The 25520-nt window shown below is 39.2% G+C and overlaps 1 protein-coding gene across 2 annotated transcripts in view; it reads right to left on the minus strand.

The window, feature by feature from the left end:
• The window catches only part of Diaph1 (diaphanous related formin 1), a 102539-nt gene that overhangs the window by 11732 nt on the left and 65287 nt on the right, over positions 1-25520 (minus strand). For both annotated transcript variants that reach the window (XM_042691939.1, XM_042691938.1), the window contains 6 exons: positions 8139-8237; positions 2175-2269; positions 1739-1840; positions 1319-1558; positions 1069-1198; positions 70-194 (listed from right to left, as the gene is read on the minus strand). In XM_042691939.1, coding sequence (XP_042547873.1) covers positions 70-194; positions 1069-1198; positions 1319-1558; positions 1739-1840; positions 2175-2269; positions 8139-8237 — 791 coding nt within the window. The remainder of the gene's footprint in view (positions 1-69; positions 195-1068; positions 1199-1318; positions 1559-1738; positions 1841-2174; positions 2270-8138; positions 8238-25520) is intronic.

Consider the following 25520-nt stretch of genomic DNA (forward strand, 5'->3'; position numbering starts at 1 on the left):
TGTCTGTCTCTGTCTGTCTGTGTCTATCTTTCCCTCTCAGGGAGCAACTCTTGGTTTAAGAAAGGATATAGTCATTTTTTCAACAAACTTGTCTTTTTCTTCTATGGCAGCTGGGAAATTCTGAATATCACGTTCCACATCAGAAATTTGTTTCTTCATCTGGTCTAGGTTCTTTTGCAAGTTTTCAGCAGAAACTACAGGAAACAAAAGTGAACAGCAAGAGTTTACTGGTAGTTTCATCCTCAAGACCCCATAGCTTCACTCTCCAGTCTGCCTACGCGTCCTGGTATTCAGGAGGCACTTTAGTTCTCATATGCAACTCTGTTCTAGCTGTTTCACATATTTACTGTTTTATCCTTGCAGGAAGACTGTAATTATTTGCTAACTGAACTTCCAGCCTTCACATAGTGTACAGTATTAAGAACAGAAGACAGACATCATTAAAAGAAATTTGTGAAATCCCGTGAGATTTTAATCTCACTTAAGTTTTGAGAATCAGGTTTGGGAGGAAGGAGATATATTTATAGGAATACAGAAGCAGGGCAGAAAGCTGTCCTATTTCTACTAAATGCTTTGTCTACTCCCAAGACACTGAGGCCTGATGTTTGTTAATCCAGCCTGTGCCACAGAAACTATGGATCTAGACTGAAAACACTTGCCTTTCCTATTATTTTTAAGAATATGTCAAATCTTACACTCCTCTCTTGAGCTTTACATACCATGCTTAAGCCCTCCATCACCCCACTAAAAATCGTCTCAACTGAAAGTGATTTAAACTCTATACTTTTCACCTGTGCAGAAACTTTTGAGGTTCTGAACCACTTTTTTTTGGGGGGGGGGGGCAGTGCTGAAGCTTGAATTCAGGGCTAGGGCACTGTCCCTGAGCTTCGTTTGCTCAAAGCTAGCATTCTACCAGTTGAAACTCAGTGCGACCTCCAGAGTCTTTTCTGTTTATGTGGTACTGAAGAATCAAACTCAGGGCTTCATGCATGCTAGGCAAGCACTCTACCCTAAGCCACATTCCCAGCCCCCTGAACCACTTTCTAGCTTAATTATAACCTGCCTCACCTCGACTGGCTTTCTCCACATGGGCAAGCTCATCAGGAAACTTGAGGACATCAGGATAGTCATTCTCACATAACTCAGCCAAGAAGTGCAACAATGTCATCTTCTGATCTGCAGACTTGGTGTCTCGAAGCTTGGGGCAAAAGAGGAAACCATTAGTTCTGGCTTGCCTAAGATCCCCTTAAGCCATCACTAAGCTCATAGTAGCCTGTAGCTTTCCCACTGGTTTCTTTGCTCTAACCCTATAGTTCACCTTACAGAGGAAGCTGATATTGAAGCCAAAAGCACCAGCATTCCTGGAGCCAGCATTCATATAGTTTCCCACAAGCAGGGTAATCTCCAGGAGGCTGGAGAAGTTCTCGCTCTTGCGCAACTCCTCACAAGCAGCAGTGACAGAGACGATCTCTGGCTTGATATTCTCCACTTGCTCATTGAATTGTAGCTTGAAGAGGATAGCATTGAGGCGAGGCCGCAGACGGGGCACCGTGCCCATCTAGTGGAGAAGACAAGCAGTTCCATTACAGCTAATAGAGAGGGGTCAGAAAAAGATACAGGCTGAGTCTCCTCTGGGAGAAGAGAGAAGACAAAGACATGTTCAAAACAGACAAGAAGCAAGGAGCAAGTGTCTAGGCTCATCTCCAGGGAGGAGGGCAACAGGGAATTGAGGCCTTACCACTACACCAAATTGCTCTGACTCAGCCAAGTCATCATATTCATCCTTCAGTTCGGAGAGCATTTTTAACTGCTCTGGCTCTGGCATCTGCTTAATGAGATTCTGAAAGAGAGAATGGATTTTTTTTTTTTTTGTGAAAGAGATCAGCTCACTCCAGCCTAGCAGACTGTGACTCTTGTTACCGCCCCCTACCCTCTGGTCCAAGGACCACTATAAAGAACTTGAGGTAGCTGGAGGTGGGATTGCAGGAATAGTGAGATGATGGGACTTATATAATATGTAACATAAACCTGACCACCAGAGAAATAGCACCTTCTCCAAAACTAGCATTTACAAGTCAGCAATAAGCTTAAGGCCTACTTAAGCAGGGAGGAGGTAAGGTTGATGTACAGTAGTGCAGAAGAGCCAGCTCTCCTAGAACCCTCTGGCTCCTTACCTGGATCATAGACTCTGTCAGAACAGCCTCATTCACCTCCAGGATGACATTTTTAATCTCTTGATAGGGCATGCGGAAGGAACCCAAAAAGATTGCTGCCAGAAAATGAGACAAAAAACATGTCTTTCTCAGTCTCTCCCTGCTCCCAACCTATCCAACAAGCTTACGGTAGCTAATCTTCCCAAGAGGGGTCTGTGAAAACCACTCTGCCTATGTACATAAAACCCAAGCTCCTGAGTCCAGCATTTAAGCTGTCACTGATTCCCACATTTATGTCACACAACAGACATTTGTCAGGAACAGACTGTTCCATGCTCAACATCCCACAACATCATGACTCCCTGCCTTTGTCACACAGGAAGTCTTTGGTCTTCTCTATCTATATACATCAAAGACACTATTTTAGTTCCTTAGTCCCATGACTCCATCCTCAAAGCTGCCTTTGCCTTGACCTGCTCATTCCAAAACTGCCATATCCCATCCCCTAACAAACACATCCTGTCCTTCCAAGCTCTGAAGCTTTCTAAGCTCTAACGAATTCTCTGACCTTATCAGGGGCTCTTCCAGTCTCCTGATCATCTACTCTGTTTTCTACCCGATGTTGACCTCACAGTCTCTCACTTTATTTGCTCCCTATTACTATGACTCCCATTACCATTAATACACCTACCCCTACTGCTCTTGCTTCTTGTTCCTTCCACTCTGGCTAACTTAGTTGTCTCATTTCTCTATTCATACTCCTGGGCTGATACATATAGTAGTCTCTGCATTTGCAGTGTTTTCACAAATAGCTGGGGCTTCAAGCAGCTTTGCAATCACTTTCTTCCATGCTCTTTACAGCTCCCACTCTCCCAACTGTCCCACCACTTGCTCTTTCAGTAAAGAGACATGAGTCCTACTTTTCTTCACTGAAAAAAACCTAAGGCATTTGATAAAATTCGTTATCCAGGTTCTTATTCCAATTAAAATCTGAGTATTGAGGGCTCTTAGCTAGAGACAGACTAGAAAAGGCTTAGGTAAGGACTGTTTTGGAATTAGTAGGAAGAAAGTTGTGCCAATACTTCTAAGTTTAATGTCATATACTTGCATATACACACTTCATGTACTCATGGCTCTACAGCACTTCTTCCTCATACACAGTCAACTCTCATCTATGTGTACTTTTTGTTGTTGTTGTTTTTAATTCTAGTACTGGGGCTTGAACTTTGGGGCTTTGTACTCTCACTTGGCTTTTTTTTTTTTTGGCAAGACTTCCATTTGAGCCACACTTTCAGCTTCCCATTGGTTAATGAGAAATAAGAGTCACATGGACTTTTCGCTGTGGGCTGGGTTCAAACCCTGATCCTTAGGTATCAGCCTCCTGAGTAGGTAGGATTATAAGTGTGAGCAACAAGTGCTCAGCTAATTTTCTCCATTTTAAAACAAAACAACTTAGCCAGGTAGCTCACATCTATAATCTTAGCTACTTAGAAAGTTGAGATCTGAGGATTGAAGTTCAAAGCCAGTCTGGACAGGAAAGTCTGTAAGACTCGTATCTTCAATTAACTACCCCAGCCAAAAGGCTGGTAGAGCACCAGCCTTGAGCACAAAGGCTCAGGGACAGCACTCAGGCCCGGAGTTCAAACCCCAGAACCAGCACCAAAATAAAACACTCCTTAATGTCCCTTTCCAATGTTCTTGTCTTACTACTAACATCTCTCTTTCCGTCACTGTATAACATTCTGAAAATTTAATAGTTTACTTTCATTTCATTTATAAATGTTTATTTTCTGACTGACATAGTAAAAAGAGGGTATATGTAAGATTCAACCATGCAAAAAAAAAAAAAAAAAAAAGATTCAACCATGCCATCTCTTACTCATATTCACTAGATACCAGAGACAGAGAATCTGCTCTTGGTGAATTTTACTAGTAAATGGTACTGCTGTAAAAGGGGAGGGGTGAGGGAAAGGGAGAGGAAGGGAAGGGGTGTCTGGGAAGAGAGGGAGAAGGTAAATGAGGAAGGAGAGAAATATACATTCAGAATATCTCCTTTATCCTGTAATACTGAGTCCCATTAATTCTGTATTCTTTCTTATCCTGTGTCTTCCTTCTCATCCTATTCCCTTTTAGGCTCTGATTACCTCACCTTGTTTAAGACAAAAACAACACTCATCTTCCTGCCTATTATTTTTCCTGCCCAGTGATCCAGCCTAAAAACCACTACCAAAGCAGCCTTCCTAGAAATTATATAGGATTATAACACTCACTTTTCTGGATTAATTAATCAATCCCTTCAATAACTTCTCTACCTTTACTTAACTATACTCATTTACTTGCAGTTCTGGAACAAACAATTTTATCTTATAGTTCATATCTCACATGGGTCGGTCCCAATCCTAAAATGAACAACCCTCATTTCTTAACTTTTTCAACTCATTTTACACCAGCCCTTTTTTCACTTGTTTGGATGCCCTATCCTAGTGTTCTTATAGCTTTCTAGCGTAACTCTGTCAGAGCACTCAGCAATCCATGCTATTATTAACCTTTCTCTTTCCAGCAGACATGTGGTCCAAGAGGATAGTAACTATATCTACATAGTAGACTCTTAAGTCACTTTGAATCTTTGAATTCCACTCCCCAGACCATCCTACTCTCTAACTCAATTATTTATTTTTTGATTGGTTGTGGGGCTTGAACTCAGGACCTTGAGCCTGTCCCTGAGCTCTTTTTGCTCAAGGCTGGCGCTCTACCATTTTAGGCCACAGAGCCACTTCCAGTTTTCTGGTAGTTAATTGGTGACAGGAGTCTCACGGACTTTCCTGCCTGGGCTGACTTTGAACCATGATCCTCAGATCTCAGCCTCCTGAGTAACTAGGATTATAGGTGTGAGCAACCAGCACCCAGCTCTAAATTCTTTTTCATTTGGTTTTCTTATTGAGATCACTCTATTGGGAATAATAACATACTACATCATGGGTCTCACCACTTTCTAAAACAACAATCACTCATGTTTTATATTCCTAGAGATACTACTGGGAAGAGGAACTAACATTTTAGTCTCCATAAAAGGACTTATCCATAGACACTTTTTTTTTTTTTTGTCGGTCGTAGGGCTTGAACTCTGGGCCTGGGCGTTGTCCCTCAGCTCTTCAGCTCAAGGCGAGCGCTCTACCACTTGAGCTACAGCGCCACTTCCGGTTTTCTGGTGGTTTATTGGAGATAGGAGTCTCACAGTCTCTCCTGCCCGGGCTGGCTTTGAACCGCGATCCTCAGATCTCAGCCTCCTGAGTAGCTAGGATTACAGGCGTGAGCCACCAGCGCCCGGCCCACAGACACTTTTTAATAGTATTTGTTGATAATAACTAATCTAACATTATACATTCAAGAATAACGCTTACTGTTTTTCCCTAAGTCAGTGTCATTAGATAGGTGACTTTGTCCAAAACTTCCGTTTTCTCATTGCGAGAGATGAGGACAATAACTACATTATAACTGTGAGTGTTCAGAAATATATGCCCTTTCATATTTTGAAAGACATGTCTATAATGTGCACATCTCTCAATTTTTGGTTGTACAAAAATTTAAATTTCGGCTGGGAATGTGGTAAAGTGCTTGCCTATCATACATGAAAAGCCCTGGGTTCAATTCCTCAGTACCACATAAACATAAAACAAAAGCCAGAAGTGGTGCTGTGGCTCAAGTGGTAGAGTGCCTTGAGCAAAAGCAGCTCAGGGAGGGGGCTGGGAAGGTGGCTCAGTGGTAGAGCGCTTGCCTTGCATGCCTGAGGCCCTGGGTTTGATTCCTCAGCACCACATAAGCAAAAAGAAAAAAAAAAGCCAGAAGTGGCGCTGTGGCTCAAGTGGTAAAGCACTAGCCTTGAGCTGAAGAGCTGAGGGACAGCGCCCAGGCCCAGAGTTCAGGCCCCACGACTGGACCCCCCCCTCCCCCCCCCAAAAAAGAAGCTCAGGGACAATGCCTAGGCCCTCAGTTCAAGCCCCAGGACTGGCAAAAAAAGAAAATAAAAAAATTTTTTTAAATAAAAAAATTTAAATCTCTTACTCAGCATAAAGTAAATAAACAGCTGAAATAAACAACAAAAAGAGCCATTCATCTGACCACCAATAAATATTACTTATATCAATTTTGGAGGAAATTTCTGCCCTGAAATTTTTTTAAATCAGAGTTCTGAATATACGTAGCAAGTTCAAAAGCAAAGAACTTGGTATCAAGTCCAATACTCTCTGGAGGTAATGTCCTATTTTGTGAAGTACAAAACTTATCTCAATTATTCTAAACTGCAGAGTACATTTAAATTTAATTGAAGCTAGTCTAGTATCTGTCTTACTGATCACAAAGGGAAAAAGGAAGAAATATACTGTGGCTTGAATACCTGTGGTAGATTTTCTGTGGATGCTGTGAAATGAAGTTTCCTACAAGCTCTATGATTAGGCAAATTCCTGAGTCTTAGAGCCTGTTTCCTTGACATAACTTGCAGTGCTTCCAAAAGGATTAAACTAGATGCTGGAAATTTACTGTGTTATGCTGCCTGGCACAGAACAGGAATTCACAAATGGAAGTTTTATATCAAGGGACCTTAGACACAAGAAAATTAAATTCTCAGTTACTCAACAGAGATTATGTGTTATCTCTGAACCCAACTTTTTTTTTCTTTTCCTGGTGTAGGGGTTTGAACTCAGGGCATCATGCTTGCTCAGCTGGCACTCTATCTTGAGCCATGTTTCCAACTTGACTTTTTGATTGTTATTTTAGAGATAGAGTCTCATGAACTTTTCTGACTTTGAACCTTGATCCTCAGGATCTTAACCTCCAGAGTAACTAGGATTATAGGAGTGAACTATTGGGGCCTGGCTTGAATTCAACACTTTAAACTCTTCTACTGTTGTTGTTGTTGTTTAAATTGTTCATTTGTTTTTATGTTTATCTTCTTTTTATCAGCAGACATTCAATGTACAAAAGGTTTCACTGTGACAGTTCTATACACACAATGACTGCAACCTGATCCAACTTACCCCCTCTATCCATGTCTCTTATCTCCCTACCCACTTCCTAAATGATTTCAACAAATTTCATTGTTCTATTTTCATACATGCAAACTTTGACCATATTCATCTACATTCACCCTCTATGTTAACCCTCTCCTCTCCTACTAGTACTTTCCCCAGCTCAAAAGAGGCTATTTTACTTTCCTATCATTCATTTTGTTGTGTGTACCAACATGCACAACATGGACACGCACTTACATTTTAAACAGACTAACCTTCTCTATTGCTTTTTTTGTCCCTTCCCCACAACTCTTACTGATCAACAGCTTTCATTGAGATTCCTTTTGCTATATTCAGACATAATGTTCGAAATTACTCACCCTCCATTACACTCCCTTCTCCTTTCTTTCTTATCCTCAACAGTCCCTACAGTGAGAATCAGATTCTATGTATATGTATACATTGTATATATTTATATAGGTGTAAAGATATGTCCATGCCCATGAATACGTATATCTCTTACTTCTAGCTTCCACAAAAAATTGAAAACATTTGGCTTTTTTTGGGGGATGGGGGGAAGGGGGCACGGAGATTCCTGGGGCTTGAACTCAGAGCCTGGGTGCTGTCCCTGAAACTTTGTGCTCAATGCTAGTGCTCTGCCACTTGAGCCACAACTCCACTTCCATCTTTGTTGTGGTTAAAGCCTAGGCTGACTTTGAACTGTGATCCTCAGATCTCAGCCTCCTGAGTAGCTAGGATTACAGATGTGAGCCACTGATGCCCGCCAGTATTGGCTTTTTAACCTTGGCTTATCTTGCTTCATATAATGTGCTTTAATTTCATCCATTTTCCTACAAATGACACTATTTCATTTTTCTTTATAGTTATGTAATATTCCATGGTGTATATACACTCAAGAGAATTAAGTCCTTGGAGAAGAATTCCTTCATATTTCAAATAGGATTATAGAGTTACTCACAAAGATTCTGGGCTGTCTTTGAATCCAACACCTTTAACTCTTTTACTTTTTTCTTTTGCACAGATTTCTTTTCTTCTCCACCTTCCTGATCCTTCTTGGCTAGTGAGGGAAAGATCAGAAAAACATGGTTAAGTATAAGCCACCCCTGTCTTATTGAACTATTTTTCAGCCAAACTGGCCTTTCACCTTCTCTCCATTATAATGGTCTCCTCATTGTATTCTTCTAATCTCTTTCACTAGCCACTCTTCTATTACTGACTTCCCACACTAGAAAACCATTTTCATTTAATTTACCAATAATGTTTTCCTACTATATGTTTTCTATTATACCATGTATTTATACAGATTAGAAAACATTCTGTAAAGAACCAGATAATATTTAGGCAGTGGAGGCCATATGGCCTTTCTCAATTTCTTAACCCTGCTACTGTAGCCTGAATGCATAAGACACTAAATACTGTGTTCTAATAAAATGTTATTCATAAAAATATTCAAAACAGTCAATTAATGAAGAGTAGCTTTTTAACCCCTATTGCCATAGGCTTCCATTGTTATCCTTTTGTCTATTAAAAATTCTCATCTCTCTTGGGCTGGGAAGGTGGCTCAGTGGTAGAGCGCTTGCCTTGCATGCCTGAGCCCTGGGTTCGATTCCTCAGCACCACATAAGCAAAAAGAAAAAAGGCGGAAGTGGCGCTGTGCTCAAGTGGTAGAGTGTTAGCCTTGAGCTGAAGAGCTGAGGGACAGCGCCCAGGTCCAGAGTTCAGGCCCCACAACCGGACCCAAAACAAACAAACAAACAAATAAATAAAATTTCTCATCTCTCAAGCTCTATCATGAATTTAAATGACTTCCTCTATATAAAATTTTTCTAACTTTCTCTAAATGCCTATGATCTCGCCTAATTCCCAGTGAATTTAATACCTCTTTATAGCATGTCCTCTCACTGATATTGCTATAAACATATATCTTCTTTCCTCTACAAGGGCTTTGGTATTTATCTTTGCAAATGCCATGGCATAACATTCTTACTAGGATCTTAACGTTCAAGCATCACCTTGGTGAATACATAGAAGGTATACATCTTTCCTTCTACTCTTATCCAAAGCAGTATATTCATCCTTTTCCATGAAATCTTCTGCTTTGCTAAGCTAATATTTATGGTATTTGCTATATAAAATTTATTCAATAATTGTTCTATTTTGTGGCTTTTTGTATGTATCTTCTTCCTATTATTATTATTATTTTGTGGGTCATGGGTCTTGAACTCTGGGTCTGGGCGCTGTCCCTGAGCTCTTCAGCTCAAGGCTAGTGCTCTACCACTTGAGCCACAGTGCCACTTCCAGTTTTCTGGTAGTTAATTGGAGAAAAGAGTCTCACGGATTTTTCTGCCCTGCCCCAGCTGGCTTTGAACTGCAATCCTCAGATCTCAGCCTACTGAGTTGCTAAGATTATAGGCGTGAGCCACCCGGCTCCTCTTGTTATTTTTAAAGCCTGTGTTACTATATACAGTATATACTTTGTCTCAACACACACACACACACACACACAATGCCAGACCTGGGGCTTGAACTAGGCTCATCTTGTTATTTTTAAAGCCTGTGTTACTTTATACAGTGTATACTTTGTCTCACCACACACACACACACACACACACACACACACACACACACGCACGCACTCCAATGCCAGTCCTGGGGCTTGAACTCAGGCCTGGGCACTGTCCTTGTGCTTCTTTTGATCAAGGCTAGCACTCTACTAATTGAGCCACAGTGCCACTTCCAGCTTTTTCTGTGTATATGGTGTTGAGGAATCAAATCCAGGGCTTCATGCATGCTAGGCAAGCACTCTATCACTAAGACACATTCCCAGCCTGTCCATCTCATCAGATTTTGAACTTTAAGGACATGAGCAAAATAATACTTCATTATACCATTCCCTCAGTAGCTAGTCCTATAGTAATATTCACCAAAAATGATTGACACTGGTTCTTAGGATGTTGAGCACAAAAAAGGAAACAGAAACTGTTATAATTGTAGATATAATTGCAGATATAATTGTAACAATTTTTCCTATAGGGTGTCAACATTTTAGAAATGGGAGCTATGGGAATAGTTCTAAAAGGAAAATCAAGAAACTTTACTAGCCAGGCGTTGGTGGCTCACACCTGTAATCCTAGCTACTCATGAGACTGAGATCTGAGGATCATGGTTCAAAGCCAGTCAAGGCAGGAAAGTCCATGAGACTCTTATCTCCAATAAAACACCAGAAAACCGGAAGTGGCACTGTGGCTCAAGTTTAGCCTTGAGCTGAAGAGCTGAGGACAGCACCCAGGCCCAGAGTTCAAGCTCCATGACCGACAAAAAAAAACTTTACTAAACTGGTTGCTTTTAAACAGAGGATATTAAATAGAAATCAAGTTTCTATATTTCATAAAAATTAGCAAAACACTGATCTCATAAGACTGAAATAAAAGTGTCATGTCTATTATAAGAGCAGCAACTTGAAAGTACCGAAAATCAATCAAAGTGGAATATTAAAAAATGCTCAGCGAAGTCAAGTGTATTGGTATATAGTTGCAATCCCAGCACTCAGAAGACTGAGGCAAGAGGGGTTTGAGCCCTGTCTGAGCTACACATAATGAGTTCCAGAACAGCCTGGACTACTTAGAGAGACCTTGCCTTAAAAAACAAAAACAAGGATAAAATGCATGCAAGAAAAGGCACAATAAAGTGATTTTTAAAAAAATAAGTGAGATTAAAAAAAATCAGCAATAGTACTTAAGCAAGAGGAGGGCATTGGGCAGGTGGCACAGAGAACAATTTCAGCCGGGCGCCACCAGCTACTCAGAAGGCTGAGATCTGAGGATCAAAGTCAAAGCCAGCCCAGGAAGAAAAGTCCTTGAGACTCATTTCCCACCTGAAAGTGGAGCTGTGGCTTAAGTGGTAAAGTACTCTCCTTGAGCAAAAAAAAAGCTCAGAGATAGTACTCAAGCCCTTGTTCGAGCCCAATAACTAACTCCTTTCCCCTTGCCCCCACATACACACACACAAAATGAAAGAAAAAGAAATTTAGCTCAAAGACAGGTACGCTCAAAATAACATACTGAATAAATAAACCATGCAAATGATTTTTAAAACAGTGAGAATAACTAGAACAGGGCATGATAGAGATTGGGAAGACAGAGTTTCAAGATCAGCCCAGGCAATGGAATAAGGCCCCAAGTTCAAACCTCAGAACCATCCCTTTCTAAAAATTAAAAAAAAAAGAGCTGGGTATAGTAGTGTAATCCTAGTTACCACTCCCCAAAAGAAAATGTTTATAGCAGAATCATAACAAATAACAACCAAGATGTATATACAATCTAATTAATGCCTGTCAACTGATAAATGACAAAACAAAATATACTATTATCACACAATAAATACAAAAAGGAATGAAATGTTGATACATGCAACACAGATGAACCCTGCAAACATCACGATTAGTTAAAGAAGTCAGATACAAAGGGCATGTATTAGGTGGCTCTGTGGCGCAATGGATAGCGCATAGGACTTCTAGAGACAAAGGGCATGTATTGTATGATTATATTAATAATGAAATGATAGGCAAATCTATGAAAACAAAGATTAGCAGTTGCCATATTGAGGGAAACAAGTAGAGCCTAGTAGTGGGTCAGAATTCCTATGAGTACAATGAGAATGTTCTAGAATTAGTAGCAGTGACTGTGTAACCACTACAGTATAAGTAACAAATTTTGTATTATGTGAATTCTATTGATACAATAAATATTTATATGCATATTCACAGTCACATATACAATTATAGAAAATTCTAAATAGAAAATACAAAACAAGCCAGGCACTAGTGGCTCATGCAGATGGTCCTAGCTACTCAGGAGGCTGAGATCTGAGGATCATGGTTCAAAGCCAGCCCAGCCAGGAAACTCCGTGACACTTTTTTTTTGGTTGGTCGTGGGGCCTGAACTCTGGGCTTGGGTGCCGTCGCTGAGCTCTTCATCTCAAGGCTAGCACTCTACCACTTGAGCTACAGTGCCACTTCCTGCTTTTTCTGCTTATATGGTGCTGAGGAATCAAACCCAGGTCCTCATGCATGCAAGGTAAGCACTCTACCACTGAGCCACCTTCCCAGCCTCCTCTATGACATTCTTCTTCTTTTTTTTTTTTTTGTCGGTCGTGGGGCTTAAACTCTGGGCCTGGGCGCTGTCCCTCAGCTCTTCAGCTCAAGGCGAGCGCTCTACCACTTGAGCTACAGCGCCACTTCCGGTTTTCTGGTGGTTTATTGGAGATAGGAGTCTCACAGTCTCTCCTGCCCGGGCTGGCTTTGAACCGCGATCCTCAGATCTCAGCCTCCTGAGTAGCTAGGATTACAGGCGTGAGCCACCAGCTCCCAGCTCTATGACATTCTTTTTTTTTTTTTTTTTTTCTGGTTATGTGGTGCTGAGGAATCGAACCCAGGGCCTCATGCATGCAAGGCAAGCACTCTACCACTGAGCCACCTTCCCAGCCCTCTATGACATTCTTATCTCCAATTAACCACCAGAAAACCAGAAGTGGCACCGTGGCTCAAGTGATAAAAGCACTGTTCTTGAGCTGAAGAGCTCAGGGACAGAGCCCAGGCCCCATGACCAACACACACACACACACACACACACACACGAAAGACAGAAAGAAAGAAAGAAAGAAAGAAAGAAAGAAAGAAAGAAAGAAAGAAAGAAAGAAAGAAAGAAAGAAAGAAAGAAAGAAAGAAAGACAGAAAGACAGAAAGAAAAAGACAGACAGAAAGAGAAAGAAAGAAAGAAAGAAAGAAAGAAAGAAAGAAAGAAAGAAAGAAAGAAAGAAAGAAAGAAAGAAAGAAAGAAGAAAGAAAGAAAGAAGAAAGAAAGAAAGAAGAAAGAAAGAAAGAAAGAAAGAAAGAAAGAAAGAAAGAAAAGACGAAACAAACTTGCCTACCACTTTATAGTAGGCAACAATTTCTTAGGTTAAGATACAAAAATGTAAATCACTAGAAGGGAAAGAGGAAGAGAGGGAGGGAGAGAGGAAGAGGAAGGGAAGAAGGAAGGGAGAGGGAGGGAAGGAAGATCATCATATAAATACAAACAGAAACAAATTTCATTTCTTATGATGAGGCTAAGTCCTCATGGAAAGATATTTTAAAATGCTGATTTAATGCTTTGGAAACAAGCTTTAACACAAGTTCACAAGACAGTGGTAAAGTACCTCACAGAGGTAAGCACTGCTCTAATACGAGTCTGACTGCTCTATGGAGCCAGGGTAGACTGCAGCCAAGGTCCAATGACTACACAAAATGGGAAGTATTAAATAAGAGATGCTCTTCAGGTTAAGCTGGGAAAACCAAAACTCATAGTGAAAGGCAAGATTGTTTGCTCAAACTGAAGACAAGAAAACAACAGACACAACTTGCAGAATATACTCATAGAATTTTAAACTATCTAGGGTTAGTACATTCAAGAACATAAAAGGAAAGAGCAGGGGGTCATGGTTGAAGTGGTAAAGTGCCTGAGGCCCTGAGTTCAAACCTCAGTATCATCAAAAAACTAAAAGAAATAAAGTGGGGGGAGGCAGCAAGTAGACTGTGGTGGTAAATATCTATTATCCAATTAAGGCAAGAAAATCATGAGTTCAAGGCTAGTATAGGCTATATATTGAGATCTTGTCTCAAGAAAAACATTTTAAAAAGTCACTTAATATCATCACAGTAAGCAAAATAAACCAGACTCAGAAAGAAAAGTATCCCATGTTTTCTCATGTAGGAATTAAAAACAAACACAAAAGTCATGAAAGTAAAAAGGGGGCTATGAAGGAAAAGAAAGGGACTTAGAATAACAGGTAATGGGACAAGCAAAGTATGAATGTAGGTATAGAAATGTCAAAATGGAGCCTATTATTTTGTAAAATCAGTATGTGCTAATCAAAATGTAAAAACAGAGAGAAAAATAAAAATAAAGATGACAGTTGACCAGCGTTGGAGTTTATTTAAAAATATCAATGGGCATGCTACAATTAAGAAAGATTACAACTGAAAAGGAGCAACCGATGTGTTTCCTAAGAGACCATATAAGTTAGTGAACTGGAAGAGGATAAGAAAGCTCAAACTTATGAACAGAGTTAAAAAAAAAAAAAGAAAATACAAGAATGCAAGAGACGTGAGAACAATGAAAAGCTCCGGAGACTCGATGATTATGCAACTAGAAGCCAAGAAAGTGAAAATAGCTGTGCATTACCCCAAAACTGATGAGAGATTTCAGCACACATAATGAAGAAGCCCAGAGAAATCCGAGGATAAACACATGGATAAACATCTGGGCACATTATCAGAGTTGAAAGGATTTTTCTTTTTCATTTTTTTAATGGTACTGGAGTTTGAATTCAAAGGCTTGCACTTGCCAGGCAGATACTCTACCATTTTAGCCATGCTTCCAAGTTCTTTTTGCTTTTTAGTTATATTTTGGATAATGTCTTGTGTTTCTACCTGGCTGGCCTCAGCTTGTAATCTTACCCATGCTTCCTGTGTAGCTAGAACCACGGGTGTATACCACCCATGCCCGATGGTTGAGATGGGGGGGTCTTATAAATTTTTGCTCAGGCTGGCCTTATCTTCACAATTACTTCCCTAGACGCTGGGATTAGGCATGTGCCAGTATGCATGGCTTTTGCTCTCTTCTTTTTCCAGTATTGGGTGTTTGAACTTTGGGTCTTTATCTATGCTTCCAACTCCCCTGCTCAGAAATGAAATAAATTATCTTCAAATGAACAATGACAAATGGAGTTCTTAAAAAAGAAAAAGATGACAAAATATCATTTAAACATAAATGAAAATACAGCTCGTCAAAATACATTATCAGAACTGAATTAAAATAAATGCTATTTGGAGCAATTATTTAACCTAAAGAAAAAAAATATATTCCAAGCCAGGAGCCAGTGGCTCATGCCTGTAATCCTAGCTACTCAGGAAGCTGAGATCTGAGGATCATAATTCAAAGCCAGCCCGGGCAGGAAAGTCAGTGAAACTCTTATCTCCAATAAACCACTAGAAAACTCGAAGTGGCGCTGTGGCTCAAGCGGTAAGAGTGCTCGCTCGCCTTGAGCTGAAGAGCGCAGGGACAGTGCCCAAGCCCAGAGTTCAAGCTCCATGACCATCCAAAAAAAGAAAAAAGAAAAAAATATATTCCAAAAGACATCAAGAAATGCAAACAGGAAGGAAAACCACAGCAAAGATATTAAGTGAATATTGATGTTATAAAACAGTGTAGCTGGGTGCTGGTGTGGCTCATGCCTGTAATCCTAGCTACTCAGGAGGCTGAGATCTGAGGATTGCAGTTTAAAGCCAACCTGGGCAGGAAAGTCTATGAGACTCTTATCTAAAATTAATCACCAGAAAACTAGAAGTGGCGCTGTAGCTTAAGTGGTAGAGTGCTGCTAGCCTTGAGCTGAAGATCTCAGGGACAGCGCCCAGGCCCAGAGTTCAAGCTCCACAACCGACCCCCCTACCCCCCAAAAAAAAGATGTTTATGAGGCTTAAAATATATGCAGATTTAAAATCCAAGATATTAATAACTCTAGCTGGGTGCCAGTGGCTCATGCCTGTAATTCTAGCTACTCAGGAGGCTGAGCTCTGAGGATCGTGGTTCAAAGCCAGCCCCGGCAGGAAAGTACATGAGACTCATCTCCAGTTAACCACCAAAAAAAAGTGGCACTGTAGCTCAAGTGGTAGAGCGCTTGCCTTGAGCTGAAGAGCTGAGGGAAAGTGTCCAGGCCCAGAGTTAAAACTCCACGACCAAAAAAAAAAAAAAAAAAAAAAGGATATTAATAACTCTAAAGGAAAGCATGCAGTGAATAAGTTAAAATGTTGGAAAGTTCTAGTATCATGTAGAAAATGCTCAAAATTGTAATTTGTTAGAGTATAAATCAACTGTGTACTATCTAAAGTATCTAGAATAGTAAAAAAATAAAAATAGGAGAATGAAAAATAATTTAAAAGTTTAAAGTAATTTGAATGGATAAAAGGATATAAATCAGGAAAACCAAACCAAACAGAAAATAAACAGTAATACGTTGTAAATAAACTCAAATGGATGAAACACACTATCAAAAAAGATTAAAATAGTTAAACTGAATTGACCAGTCACTGAAATATGTGCTGCTTACAAGGGACACATCTTAAATATACATATATGTTTACAGAAAAATAATGGCAGAAGATACAGAAGGCCAAAGTACCAAAGAAAGCTTCTGTTGGCATTCTAGTATTAACAGAGAAGCCATCACTATTGTCATGAATAAACATATTTTGTATAATACAGTTTTCCACAAGGAAGACACAGCAATTCTAAATCCAAATGCATTCAATAATTTAGTTTCAAAATGTAAAAATATTTCACAGCTGACATAAAGGGCAAAGCAACAACTGTAGTGAAAAATACCATTTGTATAAAAACTATTGAAACAAGCAGACCCAGACTTCAGAGATATAGAGAAATATGAATACTTCTAGCACACTTCACCTAATTGATAGTATCATAAAAATATATCTAACCATGCTTAAGCATTTCATATGTGCGTAACACATTTCTAAAATTGATTATATGCTACATAAAAGCAAATCTCAACAGATTTCAAAGAACAAAAATCATTACAAGTATGATTAGAAATACTAAGCTGGAATTCATTTAAGAGATATGTAGAAAATCCCCAAATCATTTGGATATTGAATAAATATCTAAATAATTGAAGTTAGGTAGGAAATAAAGAGAAAATATTTTAAATGGAACGAAATCAATACATGACATAGAATGGAACACGTAGAAAACACGAAGTGGTAGACACAAATATTTCAAGTAATCATGTTAAATAGAAATAAACTGCATGTTCCAGTTAAGACCAAAATTGTCTATGCTCCACGCCTCTCACTATGTTATATCCTCTGCTTTGTGGAGACTATGCCAACAAAGCTATCATCACCAGTTGTGGTCCCTTCACATGGCCAGAAGCTTCCCAGAGTACTATCTTGACTCCTCCCCTAAGACTGACACTTGAAGAGTGTCTAATGCTGTACACCGCATACTCAATAAATCAAGAAAGTTGGGTGTTTTTTAAAGACACACATATCTAGGGTTTGAACTGAAGGCCTTGTGCTTGCTATGCAATTGATCTGCCACTTGAGCCACACCTTCAGTGTGTCAACTGGAAAAGTCTAATAATATGCTGTTTACTAGAATACCATCTAGATTAAGAATACAGAAAGACTGAAGTTAAAGGACTTATTGTTACACAAGGCAAATACTAATAGAAAGCAGAAGTTGCATTAATACCAGAATCCCCTGCAAAATAATATTTAAGGCAACAAAAATAGTATAAAAGATAATCCCTCTATTGTGATTTTTTTTTTTAAAGAAAAAAAGGTGTTAAGAATTTTAATCAGGCATAGTGGCATGCACCTATAATCCCAACTCTTAGGAAGCTGAAATCCAGAGGATCAAAGTTCAGCCAGGATGAGAAGTCCATGAATCTCTATCTCCAAAATAGCCACGTAAAAGCAGGGTTAAAAGTGTGGTTCAAGTGGTAGAGCATCAACTAACTTTATCTGAGTTCAAGCCTTGGCCCTATCAAAAATAAATTTTAAAAAATACACATCTAAGCAAGTATGGTAGTATATACCTGTAATCCCAGTGTTTGGGAAGCTAAGGCAGAAAGATCCTAAATTTGAGGTAGCTTGGGCTATATAATGTGTTTAAGGGCAGTCTGGGCTACAAGAAAATGTTTTAAAAAAACAAAACAAGGGGCTGGGAAGGAGGCTCAATGATAGAGTGCTTGCCTTGCATGCATGAAGCCCTGGGTTCGATTCCTCAGCACTACATAGGCAGAAAACGCCAGAAATGGTGCTGTGGCTCAAGTGGTAGAACGCTAGACTTGAGATGAAGAGCTGAGGGACAGCGCCCAGGCCCAGAGTACAGGCCCCACAACCAACAACAACAAAAAAAAAAGAAAAGGAAAACAAAAACAAAACAAAACAAAAACAACAAGAACAGAAAGTCCCCAAAACACAAAGTGCCTGTGGCTCACGCCTGTAAAGCTATTCAGGAGGCTGAGATCTGAGAATTGCTGTTCGGAGCCAGCCCAGTCAGAAAGTCTGTAAACACCACCCCCCCAAAAAAAAGGTGGAGCTGTGACTTATGTGGTAGAGTGTTAGCCTTTAGCACAAAAGCTCAGTGATATTTAGTGCCCAGATCTGAGTTCAAGCTCCAGGACCAGGGTGATAGGGGTGGAGGGAACTAGCAAAACTTGAAGTCTACTGATTCATAACTATTTTTATGTTAATTTCCTACTTCTGATAACCATCCCGTGTTTGTAAACCTCTTATTAGAAAATGGACACTGAAGAATTATAAAGAGGCATCATGCTTGCAATTTGCCCTTAAATGGTTCAGAAGAAAACAAACATATGTATATACATACATAACATACGTGCTAACAGAAAAATCAAGCAAATAGGAAATGTAAACATTTTGAAGAATGTGGTGAAGTGTAGGATTTTTTTCTATACTATTCTACAACTTTTCTGAAAGTCTGAAATGCCAATTTTTTTGGGGGTGGGGGGTTGCTGGTCTTGAGGCTTAAACTCAGGACCTAGGTGGTATTCCTGAGTTTTTATGTTCAAGGCTCGTGTTCTACCACTTGAGCCACAGCTCCACTTCTGTGGTTTTTTTTTTTTTTTTTTTGGTGTTTTTGTTGTTGATGTTGTTTTGGGGCTTAATTGGAGATAAGAATCTCATGGACTTTCCTGGCTGGGCTAGCTCTGAACTCAGATCCTCCTGAGTAGCTAAGATTACAGGTGTGAGCCACCAGCACCCAGATAAAAAAATATATGTCGGGACTGGGAAGGTGGCTCAGGGGTACAGTGTTTGCCTTATATGCCATGAGGCCCTGGTTTTGAATCCTCAGAAAAAGCTGGAAGTGGCACTGTGGCTCAAATGGTAGAGGGCTAGCTTGAGCTGAAGAGATGAGGGACAGAGCCTAGGCCCAGATTCAGGCCCCACAACCGAGCAAAACAAAAAACAAAATAAACACACACACACACATACATATATATCTTAAAGGCTGGGAATGTGGCTGAGTGATAGAATGCTTGCCTAGCATGCATGAAGTTCTGAGTTCAATTCTTCAGTACCACATAAACAGAAAAAGCCTAAAATTCATATAAATACATATATATATATATGATATATAACTCTTCAAATACATAAAGTAAAAACTGAGAGCACTACAATGCAAAATGCATTGCATATAACATTTTAACTACTTTTCTCAATAACTGATAAAACAATCAAACAAAAAGTAGATGGGGAAGTGTTGCTGTGGCTCAAGTGGTAGCACGCTAGCCTTGAGCTGAAAAGCTGAGGGACAGCACCCAGGCCCAGAGTTCAAGTCCCACGACCGACCAAAAAAAAGAATATGGAAGGTGTAAATATCACAAACAGGAACTAATGGAAGTATACAGAGCACTTCATGAAACAAATATAGAAATGCTCTTCAAGTATTTTTAAATATACAAAGCACAAGAGCACTGACCAGAACACAATTATCTAGAAATAAGAACACAAGTCCCTGAAAACTCCAAATCCCTTGGAAACTATGAATATAAAAACTTCACTTGGCAAAAGGGGCTTTATGGATGTGAATAATTTAAAGATCCGAGATGAGAGAATTATTTTGGATTATCTAAACTGTTCAGAATATAAATGAAAGGATTATTTTAAGAAGGAGACAGGAGGATCAGGGACAGGGAGATGTGATGAAGAAAAATTTGAACGTATGTTGCTGGCTTTAGTGTGTAATAAGAAGTCAAAGACAAAGAATGCAGACAAGCTTCTAGAAACTGGAAAAGGCAAGGAAACATTCTCCTTTAGAACCCCCAGATAGAACATACCACATCACCAGGACTTCAGGATCTATATCCTCCAGAACTTAAAGAGAAGAAAATCCTCCAGAAGTGAAAGGTAATGAATCTGTATTGTGCTGGGCACCAGTGGCTCATGCCTGTAATTTTAGCTACTCAGGGGGCTGAGATCTGCAAATCACAGTTCAAAGCCAGCCCGGGGGAAGAAAAATCTGTGAGACTCTTATCTCCAATAAACCACTAGAAAACCAGAAGTGGAGCTCAAGGGGTAGAGTGCTCTCCTTGAGCTGAAGAGCTGAGGGACAGCACCCAGGCCCAGAGTTCAAGCCCACAACCAACAAAAAATAAATAAATAAAATAAAATAAAATAAATCTGTATTGTTCCAACTAAGTTTGGGTAACTAGTTTTCACAGCAATAGGAAACAAATACACTGTATATATGTGGAAATTAATATGTAACCCATTGAAAAGGTTTGGGGATGTAGCTGAGTGGTAGAGGCTTGTCAACATGTTCAAAACTGGGTTCCATTCTCTTAGCACTAAAAAAGAAAAAGACAAATTTTCTGGACTAAATGATAATTAGAAATGTGCTCTCTATTGTAGGCTGAATTCTGCTCTCCTCAACTGAATATGGTAGAGTCCTAAGCTCCCAAAACTCAGAATGTTGTTAAACTTGTAGTTGGTTAAAATTAGGCATTAGAGTGGTTTCTCATCTAATCTGACTGATGTCTTTACAAGAAAGGAGAAAATGTGGAATAATTAGAAAATCAGAAATAAGCACGTGAAAGAAAAAAAAAACGATTCAGCAAAAGACGGCTATCTGCAAGCTAAGAAAGGCCTCAGAAGAAACTGAATCTGCTAACCCCTTTATATAAGATTTCTATCCTTTAGAACTGTGAAAAAGCAACACACTTTCTACCAGGACTTAAGTGAGGCACCTACAAAATTATTTTAAACAGGGCTGGTAATGTGGCTTAGTGGTACAGTGCTTGCCTTGCATACATGAAGCCCTGGGTTCAATTCCTCAGTACCAAATAAACAGAAAAAGCTGGAAATGGTGCTGTGGCTCAAGTGGAAGAGTACTAGCCTTAAGCAAAAGAAGCTCAGGGACAGTATGCGCAGGCCCTGAATTCAAGTCGCAGGACTGGCAAAAAATAAAATTAAATTAAAACTAAAATTAAACAGAAATGTATATTCTCAAAAGCATGTATGAAGAAAAACGACTGAAAACGAAATTAGAATAAGAAAAAGGAGGGCGCTGGGAAGATGGCTTAATGGTAGAGTGCTTGCTTTGCATGCATGAGGCCCTGGGTTCGATTCCTCAGCACCACATAAGCAGAAAAAGCTGGAAGTGGCACTGTGGCTCAAGTGGTAGAGTGCTAGCCTTGAGCTGAAGAGCTGAGGGGCAGCGCCCAGGCCCAGAGTTCAGGCCCCACAAGTGACCAAAAAGAAAAGAGAGAGAGAAGGGATTGATAGACTGGATAGTTGATTACTCATTTCAATACTTGGAAATAAATGAATAGCCAACATCAGGAACAAAATACTGGACTAGGGCCTGGGATGCAGTTCAATGATATTTTGTCTCAGAGGTTTGCTGAATTCACTGATGTCAATTCATCCCAGATTACTTTATAGAATGAACAGAATAAAAAAAACTTAACAGGTTTCATCTTTCAAATTGGTAAGCTAATTTTAAGATTTATATGGAAAAAGAAAGGGCCAAGAAGAGGTAGGACTGGTTTACTTATTTACATGTCAGTGGTACCGAGTTTGAACTTGGTTTTATGCTTTAGCAGGCATTATCCCCATCTACTCCTTTTTTCTCCTTTATTTTTCCGGTAGAGTCTTCTGTTTTTGCTGGGTGCCAATGTGACAACATAATCCTCCTAATTGAGCATCCTAGACAAAAACACACCAATATATCTGGCTTTTTAACTGAAATGGGGTCTCCCTAACTTTGTACTGGCTGGCCTTGATTCTGGATCCTCCCAAATCTCTTCATTCTAAGTAGCTGGAATTACGGAGATAAACCACCACACTCAGCCTACGAAGGCAACTGTACTCAGGGCTTTGCACATGATAATCATACCATTTACAACTGAGATACATCTTCAGACATGCTAGACATTTTTCAAGAACCAGCAGAAGATGGGTGATACCAATACAAAATAAAAAACTGTGATATTCAAGTTCATGTAGTATTAGCATAGGAGAGACAAATGAACAACAAAAAGAGTACTCTAGAAAAAGGACCTATTCACAAATCAACACACTTGGTGTGCCAAACCTGGCACGCCAGATACTGTGAGAAAAAAAACAGACCTCCTAATAACCACTATGCATATATTTGAAAAAAAGAAATCATATCCATAATAAGCCAGTATCATACCAACTAAAAACAATTTGAGTAGTAAAACTAAAGGATGAATTATGTTGATGATTGAAGGATTTCTTAAAATACAATGTGAATCACAAAAGGAAAGATTGGCAAAGTCAAGTTTTTTACAAAAACTTCCATTTACTAAAATACTGTAAGAACATAGAAAAGTTACTTGTAAAACTGCCAAAGAATTGATGTCTAGATATATAAAGACTTCCTTTTTTTAGGATTATCACCATTTTGTAACCTTAAGAAACAGCTCTGTATACTGAAAATCATTCTCTTCTAAATTCACAGAAGGTGCAATAGGAAAGTCCATGTCTTTCCAATAAAAACCTAAGCCTAATACGAAGATGTCAAGAAGTCTGTCTTGATAAAGAGCTCCATTCTATTAAGCCTTTAGATCAAATGACTAATTAACAGCAAACACAGGTGACAGAAACATACAGACTACATTATAACAATGACAAAATCCGTGTTATGAGAAATAACACCAAACAAATTTAACTGTGTTTACAAAATGACTGTATGTCATTTTGTAAAAGGAGGTGGTGTAGGAATCTATGGAATAAAGGAAATGGAAAGGACCTTCAAGATCAAAGGCTAGTAAAACAGAATAAAATCCTGTCATTTGTAGGAAAAGAGATAGAACTGGAAGACAATATGAAATGAAGGAAAGTTAGATATAGAAATAACAAGTTCTGAGGGTTGGGAATGTGGCTTAGTAGTAGAGTACTAGCTTTTTATGCATGAAGCCCTGGGTTCGATTCCTCAGTACCACATACCAGACCAAGGCTGGAAGTGGCCCTGTGGCTTAGGTAGTAGAGGGCTAGCCTTATGCAAAAGAAGCTCAGGGACAGTGCCCAGGCCCTCAGTTCAAGCCCCAAGCTGGCCAAAAAGAAAAAGAAAAAAGGAGAAAAAAAAAGACATACAATTATTGAGTATTTTCTCTTATATAGAGAAAGCCAAAGAGGGACTAGGAGAATGCAAACAGAGGGCTGGGTAGACATGATCAATACATATATGGAATTGACACAGTGAAATCCATTAATCCGTATTAATAATACTTGCTGGTAAAACTTAAAATCATAGAAAAAACTAAACTGTAGTTAGTGTTCAGAAACGCAAACTTGGGTGACAGATACAGCACAACAGAAATACAAAGAAGTGGTTATCCTATAGGCAAGGATAGTGGTCATGCTTGGGAAGAGCACAGAGAGACTCCTATGGACTTTATCTATAAAGCGTCTTCTAACATGGTATGTACGAAACCACACACCTTATGAAATTCATTAAATTATATTTCTGTTCCATGTAGCTTTCTGTATTTTTTATATTTAACAGAAACAAGTTAAATATTAAAAGAATAAACAAAAATTAAGTGATAGTTTGAAGAAGAGAAATAAAGGTAACAACAGAATTAACACATACATCCTACTCTCATAGCACTGAGGCAATAGATAAAACCTTCAATTCATAAATGAAAAAGAAGCAAAATACTTAAAAGTATTAATATGCAATAGACAGTATCTGTGAATGAGGTTGATTCAGAAAAATTAGAAGGGTATAGTACATAGTGTTCCAGTTAACTGATGAAGGCATGGCCTAAGATTCTGGTAGGAATAGAAATCGAAATGGATGAATTTCAGAATTATGTAATATTAACCAGGAAGTTTGGTGTAAACAAATATTGAATTCTACTTAGCTATTTTTTTTGGGGGGGGGGGCCCGGTTGTGGGGCTTGAACTCTGGGCCTGGGCCCTGTCCCTCAGTTCTTCAGCTCAAGGCTAGCGCTCTACCACTTGAGCCACAGCGCCACTTCCAGCTTTTTTCTTTTTGCTTATGTGGTGCTGAGGAATCGAACCCAGGGCCTCATGCATGCAAGGCAAGCGCTCTACCACTGAGCCACCTTCCCAGTCCCTACTTAACTATTTTTTAAAGTAGCATGAATTAGCAGTTCTGAAAATACTTAATCTTTAATGTGTATTATCAGAGTAAGCAAACAGGAAAACATATCATGAATAACAGGATCCAGAAAAAGGAATCTATGGTGTTTCATGTAGGATAATAGTTACTAATTCTATGGATATAAATTTCACTTTTAATTTTTTGAAAGTTCATTAGCTTATACCCATATGATTTATATGTTATACCACACATGTAAACACACATACAAACATATCTGATTACAACCATCTAAAAGCTATATATTCTGCCCAGGCAAAGTCTAGATGGAATAACGATGAAGTAAAACAGTTTGACTTTGATTTTAACATATCACTTGTGTAAAATGTAAACAGGAAAGTGTGAGAGGGGTAAGAAAGGCATTTCTCTGGGCATCGTCTATTGTATTTTCACATGCTTAGACTGCTAGCTCTGGTTCAGCTTTGATGCTGGATTAGGAAGAATGTTGCCAACCAGCAGCAGAGTCATAATGGAGTATCTGCAGGATGCTCCTTTCCCAGCCCTGCTATAAGAATGGAGCATTAGTTCAGGATAGCAGAATTTTAGCACTTAACATTAACATCAAAGTCAAAACATAGAGGTTCCAGCCCCTAGTTCTTCTAAGCCAAGGATAGAAGGCTCAGAACAATGGTGCCTCAAAATAAAATGATCCAATGTCAGTATGTAGAAGTGTACAAAACTCATATAGGACAAAAACAGAAGTGGGTGCAGAGTAGCTCAGCAGAGACTGATTATATAGACAGCAGTAGAAAAAGAGACCATTGTCACTTAAATGACCATGGCTAAGACATGTGTCAGTAAACCTTGTTTTTTCCACATACGAAAATGAAATGCCAGAGCTAGTAATGTGGACCTCTGACTTAGACTGGAGTCAACCCATTGGGAGAAGTCTGTCTAAAAGTATATGGAGAATGACAGTTGGAAAGTGATACAAACACTGGCATGTTTAATATGCATTTCAAGGCGGTTGTGAAACTGGTCTGTGGCTGTTAGTATAGTTTTGTAAATTCAGAGAGCTTGCTGGACTTTTTAAACCTATTATTTTCAGAGGGTCTATTCTGAAATAAAATTTGTAACACTACCAAACACATACAAAAAAATCA

Source organism: Dipodomys spectabilis, unplaced genomic scaffold (genome assembly GCF_019054845.1).
Source record: "Dipodomys spectabilis isolate Male_0828 unplaced genomic scaffold, ASM1905484v1 ptg000147l, whole genome shotgun sequence".
NCBI classification, from domain to species: domain Eukaryota; kingdom Metazoa; phylum Chordata; class Mammalia; order Rodentia; family Heteromyidae; genus Dipodomys; species Dipodomys spectabilis.